Source organism: Pseudoliparis swirei, chromosome 16, assembly GCF_029220125.1.
Source record: "Pseudoliparis swirei isolate HS2019 ecotype Mariana Trench chromosome 16, NWPU_hadal_v1, whole genome shotgun sequence".
NCBI classification, from domain to species: Eukaryota; Metazoa; Chordata; class Actinopteri; order Perciformes; family Liparidae; genus Pseudoliparis; species Pseudoliparis swirei.
The window spans coordinates 4,999,202-5,012,326 of NC_079403.1; the positions used below are offsets into that span (position 1 = coordinate 4,999,202).

Below are 13,125 nucleotides of genomic sequence, written 5' to 3' on the forward strand. Positions count from 1 at the left end.
TTCCGCAGCGGTTTGCGATAAGGATCTGGCGCCGAGTGGGTGGCGAGTAGATAAGCTGCTGAGCCGAGGAGCGGACAGAAGGCAGGTGTGTTGCAAGAGAGGTGACGAGCAGATTAATGGCATGCAGCCTGTGTGTCGAGCAGAAAAAACCTGGAGAGTGAGAGTGACACACACACACACACACGGAGAAGCAAGGCAAGGACATGATTGACGCATTCGGAGTGGGCAGCACGTAAGCTACAGCCGTGACCGTGACGCGTTGAGGTTTGATTGACACTTCCAACTTAACACTGTCACCTGAGACAGCGTTACGTTAGCCACCAACACACCTGTTCCGCATTCTCACAGCTTTAACATACTTGAAATATGATCAAAAACAACGTTGTGTCTTTAAGTCTTCTACGTCATAAAAAATGTGAGGTCACAGCCTCGGAGGTTTTTTTCGTGGTTTTTTTCGTCTTTGGTTTATTTTTAAAGGGACAGTGCACATTAATAAAACATTTCTGTATGTGCCAGAGTTATTTAGCCAAAAGGCGATTTTTCATTTGTAGTCGCGAGAGGCAGATAGTCACAAAACAAACCTAAAAACACAAGATATAATATAATATTTATACAATATTTACGCTTTCCAATGGGAGCACAAACTTTAATAGTAAGAGTAGTGAATACTCTTAGACAGTCAAGTACTAACATGATATGCAACACAGAGGCTCACACATTAAAAACACACATAGCAAACAAAATAAGGGAAAACTATGTTAAAATGGTAGTTACACAACAACAAAAGACATGCGGGTAGAGATGGTGGTGAGATAACAATCATCACTACCTTGATATCGTTAAAGAGTCGACGTGTTCCCAGGGTCCGACTTCCCCCAGCTTAATATCGTCTCATCAACAAGACCGTAAAGCGTTTTATGTTCTCACGTACTCCATTTCAACTTCATGGGATGTCCATCTTCCTTCCTTTTTTTTTGAAATGTAAATACAAACCTTTCCCATCTCATGCAGTGCAGGTGTATTTTCGGGCCCTGGGAACAGACTGTTGACCCCGTTTTCTGACCAACTCATTGCGTTAACGTTAGCTCAAATCGTTAGCTCTGCGTTAACGTTAGCTCAAATCGCTCGCTCAGAATATTGCTTTTGTCTGCCTTTATAAAATTAAGTTGTTAAAAAAAAAGCTAAATTACCTTAGAGGAGGGAGGGCCATGTGAACAATTTAAGTTCTGGCTTCTTCGATTGTGACTCTACACACTGAAGAATTCAGTTTGTATTCATATTTTTTATATTAATAGTAATTATATACAAATCCCCTAGTCTCTATTGTTTCTACTTGTTCTACCATCATTATTAATCAAACATACACATCTATAAAAACAACTCGCCCTGATACCGTGAAGTAATGCCATTTCACCTGTTTGTGTTTCCGTCCAGCAGCAACAGAAACTCCAACCGGCGACAGCGGAGGAAGACGCCGAGCCCGTTCTGAACACCGACTGCAGACAGCTGTCAATAATACTATAACACTACTTCTGTTACTAAAGTTACTCTCAATACATCTCAAATGTCCAAAAATATTGGCATCAAAATATACTTAAAGTACTCAGTTTGCAGAATTTCCTATTACAGAATAATGTTTATTATTATGAAATATGTAAATCGCTTTAATGTTGCAGTCATTTTGAATAATTTAGCTTCTTAATTTTTCTAGAAAGACATTAAAGTCTTGTTTTAAATTAAAGAAAACATAACCCAAATTGGGCTATACAAATAAACTGAATAACAAAGATGTTGCATTGGAAACTCGGACAGCGGTTCGAAGTGGGATACACTTCCTGTTTCCTGTTTCCTGTGGTCATTGCACGAATGAGTAAAAGCAGATTGGGTCATATTTGCTTTATTTATTTATTTATTTTACCCTTCTCTAAACATTAATGCGGAACTTTCGGTCCCCTAATTTAGTTGTGTTTTTAATTTTTAATTTTAATTTTAATATATATATTTTTTAATGTTATATTTTTTTCTTACCATTCTATTTTTTTTGCCTTGACTCTCTATAGAGCAATTTGTAAACTTTTTTTATAGGTGCTATATAAATATTATTATTATTAAATTTGTGTCCAGTATTTACTTTGGTGACTATGAAGTGGGTCAGCTAACGGGTCGAGTCAGTGGTGAAGGACACAGATACAGGAAACTGAAGTTTTAATTATAGAATACATTATAATGAAATATGAATAAGTACTTCATTTATTTGTTTATAATATTGTGTTAAAAACATTTTGTTCCCTATGTTAGCATCTGGTATAACAATGGAGTGATCGGTGTAAGGTTTATTGTTTTGGGTTGATTGCCTGTTTTGTATTTGCCTTTTTGGTTTTAACTTATGCCTGATGATAATGTTGTGTATGAAGAATTTATAGGGATTTTAATTCACTTCCTCTCTTATAGATAAATCTGACTTTTATTTTGAAAAGTTAAAAGGAATGACGGTACTTGACGGTACGTCTATGGATGTTGTTACGGACTTTTTAATAACGTTTTCTAATAGTTTAAAGGCTAAAGTTCTTTACGGTGGTGATATTTTACCAGTTTAATGAATGTATTGTGACCCAAAGGGAGAAAATAAAGGAGTAATTTCACCAGCAGTAAGTTTCATGCCACTTCATCTCCGGGGATCCGTTACGATAAGCATTCTTAATATCCAGTACGAGACATGCTCTAATCATCTGGGTAAAAACAGAAAGAATTATACCTTCTGTTCACGTCACTTTATACAACATTGACTTATTTTTTATGTGAACATTACTTTTTTTAAATGCTGAAGTTAACGGCACTCGGAACTCACGGTTCATTTCTCACTCACTGCACAGCTAACGTTTTGGAGCCTCGTTAGCGTCATTAGCCGGCTGCTAGCCATTTCTCACAGGGATTCAATGTCCTATTGGCTGACTAGAACCAACATGTCACAACTTTTGTAATAAATGCAGAGCTGCCAACTTTTCAAAAAACCTTGGAGTGAGATTTTGTCGGGGGTGACCAAAATGTTGCCGCGCACGCAGCCACACACGTTGGTGGCTCAAATATCAGGAAATTAGAATTAATGTGGCGTTGTCCCCATGTTGTCCCCATGTTGTACCCATGTTGTACCCATGTTGTCCCCATGTTGTACCCATGTTGTACCCATGTTGTACCCATGTTGTACCCATGTTGTCCCCATGTTGTACCCATGTTGTACCCATGTTGTCCCCATGTTGTACCCATGTTGTCCCCATGTTGTCCCCATGTTGTACCCATGTTGTACCCATGTTGTACCCATGTTGTCCCCATGTTGTACCCATGTTGTCCCCATGTTGTCCCCATGTTGTCCCCATGTTGTACCCATGTTGTACCCATGTTGTACCCATGTTGTCCCCATGTTGTCCCCATGTTGTACCCATGTTGTCCCCATGTTGTCCCCATGTTGTACCCATGTTGTCCCCATGTTGTACCCATGTTGTCCCCATGTTGTCCCCATGTTGTACCCATGTTGTCCCCATGTTGTCCCCATGTTGTACCCATGTTGTCCCCATGTTGTCCCCATGTTGTCCCCGTGTTGTACCCATGTTGTCCCCATGTTGTCCCCATGTTGTCCCCATGTTGTACCCATGTTGTCCCCATGTTGTCCCCATGTTGTACCCATGTTGTCCCCATGTTGTCCCCATGTTGTACCCATGTTGTCCCCATGTTGTCCCCATGTTGTACCCATGTTGTCCCCATGTTGTACCCATGTTGTCCCCATGTTGTCCCCATGTTGTCCCCATGTTGTACCCATGTTGTCCCCATGTTGTCCCCATGTTGTCCCATGTTGTCCCCATGTTGTCCCCATGTTGTCCCATGTTGTCCCCATGTTGTCCCCATGTTGTCCCATGTTGTCCCCATGTTGTACCCATGTTGTCCCCATGTTGTCCCATGTTGTCCCCATGTTGTCCCCATGTTGTACCCATGTTGTACCCATGTTGTCCCCATGTTGTACCCATGTTGTACCCATGTTGTCCCATGTTGTACCCATGTTGTACCCATGTTGTCCGCATGTTGTACCCATGTTGTCCCCATGTTGTCCCCATGTTGTACCCATGTTGTCCCCATGTTGTACCCATGTTGTCCCCATGTTGTACCCATGTTGTCCCCATGTTGTCCCCATGTTGTCCCCATGTTGTACCCATGTTGTACCCATGTTGTCCCCATGTTGTACCCATGTCCCCATGTTGTCCCCATGTTGTACCCATGTTGTACCCATGTCCCCATGTTGTCCCCATGTTGTACCCATGTTGTACCCATGTTGTCCCCATGTTGTCCCCATGTTGTCCCCATGTTGTCCCCATGTTGTCCCATGTTGTACCCATGTTGTCCCCATGTTGTACCCATGTTGTCCCCATGTTGTCCCATGTTGTACCCATGTTGTCCCCATGTTGTACCCATGTTGTACCCATGTTGTCCCATGTTGTACCCATGTTGTCCCCATGTTGTACCCATGTTGTACCCATGTTGTACCCATGTTGTCCCATGTTGTACCCATGTTGTACCCATGTTGTACCCATGTTGTCCCCATGTTGTACCCATGTTGTCCCCATGTTGTCCCATGTTGTACCCATGTTGTACCCATGTTGTCCCCATGTTGTACCCATGTTGTACCCATGTTGTCCCCATGTTGTACCCATGTTGTCCCCATGTTGTACCCATGTTGTCCCCATGTTGTACCCATGTTGTACCCATGTTGTCCCATGTTGTACCCATGTTGTCCCCATGTTGTACCCATGTTGTCCCCATGTTGTCCCATGTTGTACCCATGTTGTCCCCATGTTGTCCCCATGTTGTACCCATGTTGTACCCATGTTGTCCCCATGTTGTCCCCATGTTGTACCCATGTCCCCATGTTGTACCCATGTTGTCCCCATGTTGTACCCATGTTGTCCCCATGTTGTCCCCATGTTGTACCCATGTCCCCATGTTGTACCCATGTTGTCCCCATGTTGTACCCATGTTGTACCCATGTTGTACCCATGTTGTACCCATGTTGTCCCCATGTTGTACCCATGTTGTCTGCATGTTGTACCCATGTTGTCCCCATGTTGTACCCATGTTGTACCCATGTTGTCCCCATGTTGTCCTCATGTTGTCCCCATGTTGTACCCATGTTGTCCCCATGTTGTCCCCATGTTGTACCCATGTTGTACCCATGTTGTACCCTGCATTCTGGCCTCGCAAAGGTCTTTTACGAGGCATCTTTGCTTCCTTAAAGAATTTTAATGTGTTTTAATAACTCTACTCTCATTTACAAAAACATGCCTAATTCTATTGCACAAATGTCTTGTCTTTATGTTAAATTCTTTATAATACATCTTACTTGTTCAAAGTGCTGTTTGGAAACATTTTGAGAGGGTCCTTTTCCTAGGCCTGCAAATAAAGAGATAAATGCTATGTGGGCAGCTTTAATAAACAATGCTCTGATGTTTTGAGCATGCAGGATACCAAGAGGTTAACACGATGCTCTCCTGCTGCTTGTTATGACAGCTGAGTTTACATCACCACACAAAATCACACGCACAAACACAACACATTATTTCAAGATTTAAAGTTTAAGAGAGTGAGAACTTAATTGAACCACATGTCATTAACAGGGCTCTTACGTTTTGAAGACAGGCAAGAGTGACATATCTATCCAGGATGCTTTATTTTCATTGGTTGCTGGATTAAATCTTACCCAGATACAACAGATACGTTTTTTTCTGATTGGCTATTGTGTAGCCCATTTCTTCTTTTTGATTGGCTGATAAGTGGCTCCTCACAGCAGAACTCCAGGGGAGCGCTTGATTCCTCCACGGTGAGGGCAGCGCGGCCAGCTCATGTTTGCGCGCTGCGGCACATTAAAACATTAAATAGCCGAGAGTTTTTTCAGCGTGAGAAATACGATGTGTAGCGGGAGTGCGTGACGTAAGACCGAAATGCGTGACTGTCACGCTCAATGCGTGACACTTGAGAGCCCTGTGTTAACACACCGCAATCTCTGCTCGTTGTGTCTGTTTGAAAATCTTCTTCTGTTGCTAACTTCGGGACTCTTTGGGGTAAATAGGATGTCTTTGCAGCGAATATGTTTATAGATGCGCTCCTTAGCGCCATCTATCGTCGTGGAGTTTGAAAAGAAACCAACGCGCCTCGGCCCAAAATCAGAATTTCTTTTGCCGTGAGAAATTGGTTGTATGGCGTGAGAGCGTGTGAAAACATGCAAAAGCGTGTGTCACACGGCGAAACCGTGAGAGTTGGTAGCTCTGTAAATGTTTGTTTTAAAGTAATTATACCGACTTAAAGCAACGCTGCCGAATATCTAAAATCTAGAAAAGGTGTTAATGAGAAATCTTACAGGACCGCCAGCAGTTTCTATAGCTGGAATGGTCACATGAGGATATTTATACCACAAAACGTAATAAGCATAGTGCTTTCTCCGTGTAAAGTAGTTTTTACTAAATCTCTGTTTACACTTCAAGCCAACATCTTAAGTCCTGACTGTATATTTGAGCTCATCTGTTAACTGATTAACTCCTCAACCAGCAATATACCTGTAATCTCTTCTGTTGTCGTCATCAAGGGGAATATTTGCTCCTTCACAATCAATCGAAGTCACTCAAATCCACAAGGCAGTCTTGAATAAATGACATGATTGTAATGACAATTGAGATGCAATCTTATTTACGTAAATGTGGCAACAGAGGTTAGTCCACGGCATTGTTGTGAAGACTGAATTGATACAGCTGTCAATGATTGTGGTTCTTAGGCAGAAATGTTGTAATGGTGTAAGTGGACAATCTGTACTGAATGAAATGCATCTTTGAGCAATGTCAGAACAATAAAAAAACATCTCGGACTAACTTTGAATTTTCCGTTGCAGCCTGAAAGAATTAAACCTGTCGGGTTGGAAAAAGTGAGCATGCCCCGTGACGTCGCTTAATTACCCAACGCTTTATATTTCGCTGCTTCCCATTGTCAGCTACACCCGCCGGAACCCGAGTTTAGGGGCGGAGCTTCAAAGAAGAGACAAAATGTTGGGTTTGCAGAAACTTTCCCTTCAAGCCTTGAATATTTAAAGACAACAATGGTTTAATTATCATTTTAATAATAACACTGACAAGAAAGTCTGTGAGTCAAACCGGTTCCGGCCTTGTAACTTGTAAATTGACTCACGGACATGTTTGAATATAGTAAATATATCCGTGAGATTATTCATTGTTCAGTCTTAAAACACTTTTTTGAAAAAGATGGGAAACAAAATGACAGAATCATAAAACAGATCATATATATATATATTTAGGCAGATAATGTGAATATACTGCCAGGAAACTGACCTCACAAGGTAAAAAAAAGTTGTATTTATGTTGTGTGCAAAAGTTAAAACAGTTGACTTCCAAAAAGAAAAAGTTGGCAACGTTTTCATTCATTATTTCCGGGTTTATTGCAGTTTTAAAGCATTCGATGAAACAAGACGAGCACGGACATGAAAACAGTCGGAATAATAAATAATAAAAAACATTTAAATACACGAAACACACGAGAGGAGAAAAAAGAAAAGTAACTTCATAAAGGGAAATATGAATAACACGCGTACAGGTGTGAAGGCCGTGACGTGGTGGCGGTTGTGATGTGACCTCCATGCGGCTGCATCGTGTGTGTGTTACACACTTTAAACATTTAGACTTAAAACGTGTGTGTGTGCATCAGCTGATATATCATCATTGCACAATTCGGGATTATTGAGAAAATCCAGAGTTAAGAGACAAAAAGTCAACGTGGTTTTGGCCCGATATTATTTATATAAATTACTACATTACAGAATGAGATGTTGGGGATTGGATTAAAATATCGAGGCGTTTTTTTTTTGGGAACTTCCTCACCAGTTCACGGGTCATGTGTGAAGTCTGAATTTGGCATTTGGAGCATCGGGGTGGTCACATGACCGGCTCAAACGGTCCATAAAGGCACCATTTACATTGGATCCGACTAAGGACGCTTTAGAAAATTGGAAATGTGGATTAATATTTTCCAGGATGTTCAGGAGGGTTCATACACATGTTGACCAACGGACTTCCATGACCAACAATGTTGTGATGTCTCGGTGTGTATACACGAGAAAAACCTTAAATGAGAATAAGGGTTTGTACGGTCATGGAAAATTAATGTTTTGAAAAAGTCATAAAAAATGTTTTATATTCATGTTTATTTACGCAGTTTGATAAAAAGAATAAAGATTTATATAAATATTTATTCTTTTAATTAAACTATATAAATGTTTATTCTTATATATTATATAGTTTGATAAAAATACACATTTACAGTTTGATTTAAAAGAATACATATTTATATAGTTTGATTATAATAATACATATTTATATAAATGTTCATTATTTTCTTTATTCTTTTTTATATAGTTTGATTCGAAGAATAAACATTTATATAGTTTGATTAAAAGAATAAATATTTATATAAATGTTTATTATTTTCTTTATTCTTTTTTATATAGTTTCATTAAAAGAATAAACATTTATATAGTTTGATTAAAAGAATAAATATTTATATAAATGTTTATTCTTTTAATCAAACTATATACATGTTTATTCTTTTAACCAAACTGAGTAAATAAACATTTTTTATGACTTTTCCAAAACGTTTGGGTTTTTTAAAAAAATGTCAAGGACTTTTTCAGGCCTGGAAATAACCATAACAAAAACTCTATGACTTTTCCAGGTTTTCCATGACCGTACGAACCCTGATTCAACCTTTTAGTTTCTTTATAAAGCTTTTACTGCTTGTTTCTTTACGGGGCTCCAAAGGGCAACTAGAGTAGGCCATGAATATGAGATATGAGTCTACAGATTACAATCCTCTTCCTTGTAGATAACGGCCTCCGACGCTCAAGACGTAAGCAACGCAAACGTGTTTTGGCACAATCATCATCCACGCGTTGAGACTTGGTCCGGTCAGATCTGTTTAAGGACATACGATGTGAAAAAAAGCACTTCGGAGAGAGAGAGAGAGAGAGAGAGAGAGAGAGATCCGTGGCAGTGTGCAGACGTGTGCGTGTTTCCAGCCAATCGAGAGTCCTCCTCCCGTCACGCGTCGTCTTCCGAGCGTTCGTCGGGCCTCAGCCTCTCTCGCTCTCGGTGCCGCTGGATGGCCCGCCAGATGCGGCACAGGACTCCGCCCCTAAAGGGGGAAAACGAGGGGTTAATCGCGAACAAATCGACGTAGGAAAGGGCGTTAAAATAATGAGTCTTTTCGGAGAGGGAGGCCTGAATCCACTCCTCTTGGAAGCTGAAATTAATTTTTCTTGTAGCGCTACTTTTCTAAATAACACGTCAGCCGCCAAGAGCAACCAGACTTCACGTCGGTACCGTAGACGTAGACATTGGAGGTCGTCTTTGGCGACCTCGGCGAGGACGTCGGTCAGCGTGTACTCCTCCAGCACAAACTGAAAACACACAACGCGTACGCGTGAGTGGAAGCCGCGGCGAACGCCACGGGACTCGGCGGCCAAAAGGAGGTCCTCGACCTTATCGATGGTGTCAGCGTCCGCCCCCTGCTCCTTCAGCCAATCGGTGAGCTGCTTGTCTGGTTCGTGGTCTGCTGGGATTTTGAAGATGGAGGGAGGTAAAATGTCTGTTTTAGAGACGAAGAAACAAAAAAGAGTTAAGTGCGGAGAAGAGAAGTACAACTGGACTAATAATAATAATAACTAGAATGGGCACTTGGTAGAGTGCAAACCTTCGCATATCACAAGATTGGGCATTGAAGTATGAACATTTTGGCATTAGTTGCATGCCAATTGGATAAAAATTGACCGTGCTATGGTAAAAAGAAGATTTGGACCTTTCCATGACCTTGACCTTTGACCCGATTGATCCCAAAATCTAATGAAATGGTCCCCGGATAATAACCAATCATCCCACCAAATTTCATGCGATTCAAGAAGATGTTGACCTTTTCATGACCTTGACCTTTGACCCGATCGATCCCAAAATCTAATCAAATGGTCCCCGGATAATAACCAATCATCCCACCAAATTTCATGCGATTCGGTTAAAAACTTTTTTTGTTATGCGACTAACACACATACAAATAAATTAAAAAAATTATAAATAGAATAGAATATACACTTTTATTAATCCCCAAGGGGAAATTAGTTCTCTGCATTTAACCCATCCTTAGTTATAGGTGGCGTGAAGCTGCGTGAAGGCCTGGAAGCACTGTTCAGTGCTCGAGGACAGACGACTTGCAAACCTAATGGAGAAGAGATCGAGCCCACAACCTGCAATTTGCAGCCTCTCAGGACTTACCCCACTGAGCTCACGGCGATCAAAACATTACCTTCCGCATTTTCAATGCGAAGGTAATAATAATAATAACCGTGTGTTTACCCAGTGGCCTGTGCCGGGCTCGGACCAGCTCCATGTCGTGTGTCCTCTGCTGCAGCGTGGCCTTCAGGACCTGCTGGAACTCCTTCTCCTTCTGCAGCAGCTCCTCCAGCAGCCTGCGGCGACAGGGACGCCGGTCGTGATATCGTGGCCCTCGAGAAAACTATTAGTCTGTGTTGTTTTTCTTTGTCATCGCGGAAGAATAAAACCGGTAAAAGATAAAAGATTACCGTCAGCAGGAACACAATCGAGCAGATTGTGGTTTTGACACTTTAATTCTACAACACACAAACTACACACATGTTATCCACGTTTAGACAGCCTGTGGTTGCCAAACACGGCCGCACTCTGTCATCACCCAGAATGCACCTGTGTCCGTCGACGACGTGTACAGCGTGCTTTGAACGTAACGTTTCGAGAGAAGCTTTTCCTCCCCCGAGCACAGCTGAGCAGAGGGAGAGGTCACGCTCGTCGGCGGCATCGTGAGACGAGCTTCGAAACGGCTGCGACCAGGAAATTAAAACGGAAAATGCGAAGACGGCAAACACAAAATAACAAACAATGGAAATGCATTTTATTTCCTTTTTTTTTTTTGTGCAAAAAAGGGCCAAAATTCCTTCGTGAGGCCTCCAGACAGAGAAAGAAAAGATCCGAGGAAGTCCCGGGTCCGGAGCGCGATCGCAAAACAATGTAGAGGGCGACTGTAGGTCAGAGGTCAGCAGGTCTGTTTTGCCAATGGGGAGGTTGGCGGTTCAATCCCCGCCCGAGTCGATGTGTCCATGAGCAAGACACTCAACCATAACCTGCTCCCTGTAGCTGTGTCTACGTTCATGAAAATAAGCTGCTTTGGATTAAAGTGTCAGCTAAGTGACATGTTAAAAAGGTGAACAAAAAGACACAACTGAAGATTTTTTACTTTGTTGTACTATTTTTAACTTGGTTTCACGATATGTTTTGTATGTTTTTGTATGTATTGTATTTTGTCCTTTCTGTGGACCCCAGGAAGATTAGCGGTCGCTAAGGCGTCAGCTAATGGGGATCCAATAAATAAACAAATAAACACACAGGTGTGTGTGTGTGTGTGTGTGTGTGTGTGTGTGTGTGTGTGTGTGTGTGTGTGTGTGTGTGTGTGTGTGTGTGTGTGTGTGTGTGTGTGTGTGTGTGTGTGTGTGTGTGTGTGTGTGGAAACAAGGCGGTGCTTTAGAGTGTATTGGAAATTGAATGTCACTTTTAAAAGTTTCCCCCTTCTTTTGTCTCCCGCCCGCCTCCTCCTCTGAAGTCAGAGATCACCTCCTCGCTGAGGAGGCGCACGACATCGTTAGAACGTCACGAGACGTTTAGTCCGACAGAACAAATCTCACCTGGAAATTCCAGGTGTTAAAAGACAGATAAAAACAGCCAGCTAAAAAACCTGCGATCACATGTCGGATCACCGGCGAGGACGGCGGTCGGTTTATTATTCCTACAGCGGAGGCCCCGCCCACTTCACCACAAGTTATTGTAAAGGACGTATTCTTGGCCGGTTTCCAACTCATGACAGGTCGCTCTGTAACGACGCCGCTGATCTTGCGTCATGTGTTTAACTTGACTCGGGACTTTTCACGGATGACAGCAAAAAAACAGCAAATGAGTTGTTTTTTTAAGACATTTTAAACAATAATTTGTCTGGATAAATCATAAATCCTGAAAGCTTTTATTTTCTAATCGTTGAATAATCTCCACGAGCTTTTCGTATTTTGCATTATTGTATTTATTGCCACAGTCGCGTTTGCCTAAAATGTCCAAAAAACAAAACAAAGAAGTAACTTCAGTTAAACTTTCACTTAAAAAAAAAAAAAATCCTTCAGTTTTTCATCTTCTGTGATAAAATGTTGATCATACCAGCGATTAAATATCTTAAAGTTCAGGTCAGGTGTCAGCACTTTTTCTTCTGCCGTTTCATCACCCTGTGGGGTCACATGACAAACCAACGCTGCCCTGCAGCTATCCGTGACATGCATAGTGTGTGTGTGTGTGTGTGTGTGTGTGTGTGTGTGTGTGTGTGTGTGTGTGCGTGCGTGTGTGTGTGTGTGTGCGTGCGTGCACATTATAGGTGTGTGCACATTCCTTCCATCTATTCCGCATGACTGCTTCCGAGTAGAATTTCATCATCATGACCTCACCGTGCCTGGAGCCGTTGTTTACACGTGTGTTACATGTGCGTGTGTGTGTGTGTGTGTGTGTGTGTTGAAATCTTTGAATCACCACATCATATGGAAAAAGCTGAGTTGACACTTTTCTTGACTGCGTGATCTTTCCGTGAGTCGTACCTGTTGGTCTCGTGCTTGAGGCGCCCCAGCTGCGCACGCAGGTGATGGTGCGAGCGCTGAGGCTCCTGCGGCGAGTGGGCGGGGTTTGGCGCGCCGGCCACGGGGTGGGCGGGGTCTGCCGGCGCCGCGGCGTCGTCCGCCTGAGGGGCTAAAACGGGGCCGGACTCCGCCTCCTCTTCGTCCACCACGTCCTCCTTCTCCGCGGCCTCGGACTCGGACGCCGGGCCGAAGTGGGTCTGCAGCTCTGTGGGAGGTCAGACGGAGTTGTTTTTGTTTACTTGTAACGGTGCGCGGTGGAGGGGCGTCATGCGCGCGTGTGTCCACCAGGTGGCGCTGCAGGCTCAGGCTGCGGACCTGGAATGAGGATGGTGATG

At 42.5% G+C, this 13,125-nt stretch overlaps 1 protein-coding gene across 3 annotated transcripts in view; it reads right to left on the reverse strand.

The window, feature by feature from the left end:
• Nucleotides 1-8,713: 8,713 nt before the first annotated feature.
• Nucleotides 8,714-13,125, reverse strand: part of map3k15 (mitogen-activated protein kinase kinase kinase 15) — a 33,238-nt gene continuing 28,826 nt past the window's right edge. For 2 of the 3 annotated variants that reach the window (XM_056433652.1, XM_056433651.1), the window contains 6 exons: nt 13,106-13,125; nt 12,752-12,995; nt 10,446-10,558; nt 9,581-9,687; nt 9,423-9,499; nt 8,714-9,234 (listed from right to left, as the gene is read on the reverse strand). The exon at nt 13,106-13,125 is cut by the window's right edge and continues 86 nt beyond it. In XM_056433652.1, coding sequence (XP_056289627.1) covers nt 9,141-9,234; nt 9,423-9,499; nt 9,581-9,687; nt 10,446-10,558; nt 12,752-12,995; nt 13,106-13,125 — 655 coding nt within the window. In that variant the 3' untranslated portion in view covers nt 8,714-9,140. Of the gene's footprint in view, nt 9,235-9,422; nt 9,500-9,580; nt 9,688-10,445; nt 10,627-12,751; nt 12,996-13,105 lie in introns of those variants that run through there. The other variant, XR_008834016.1, reaches the window with a different exon arrangement.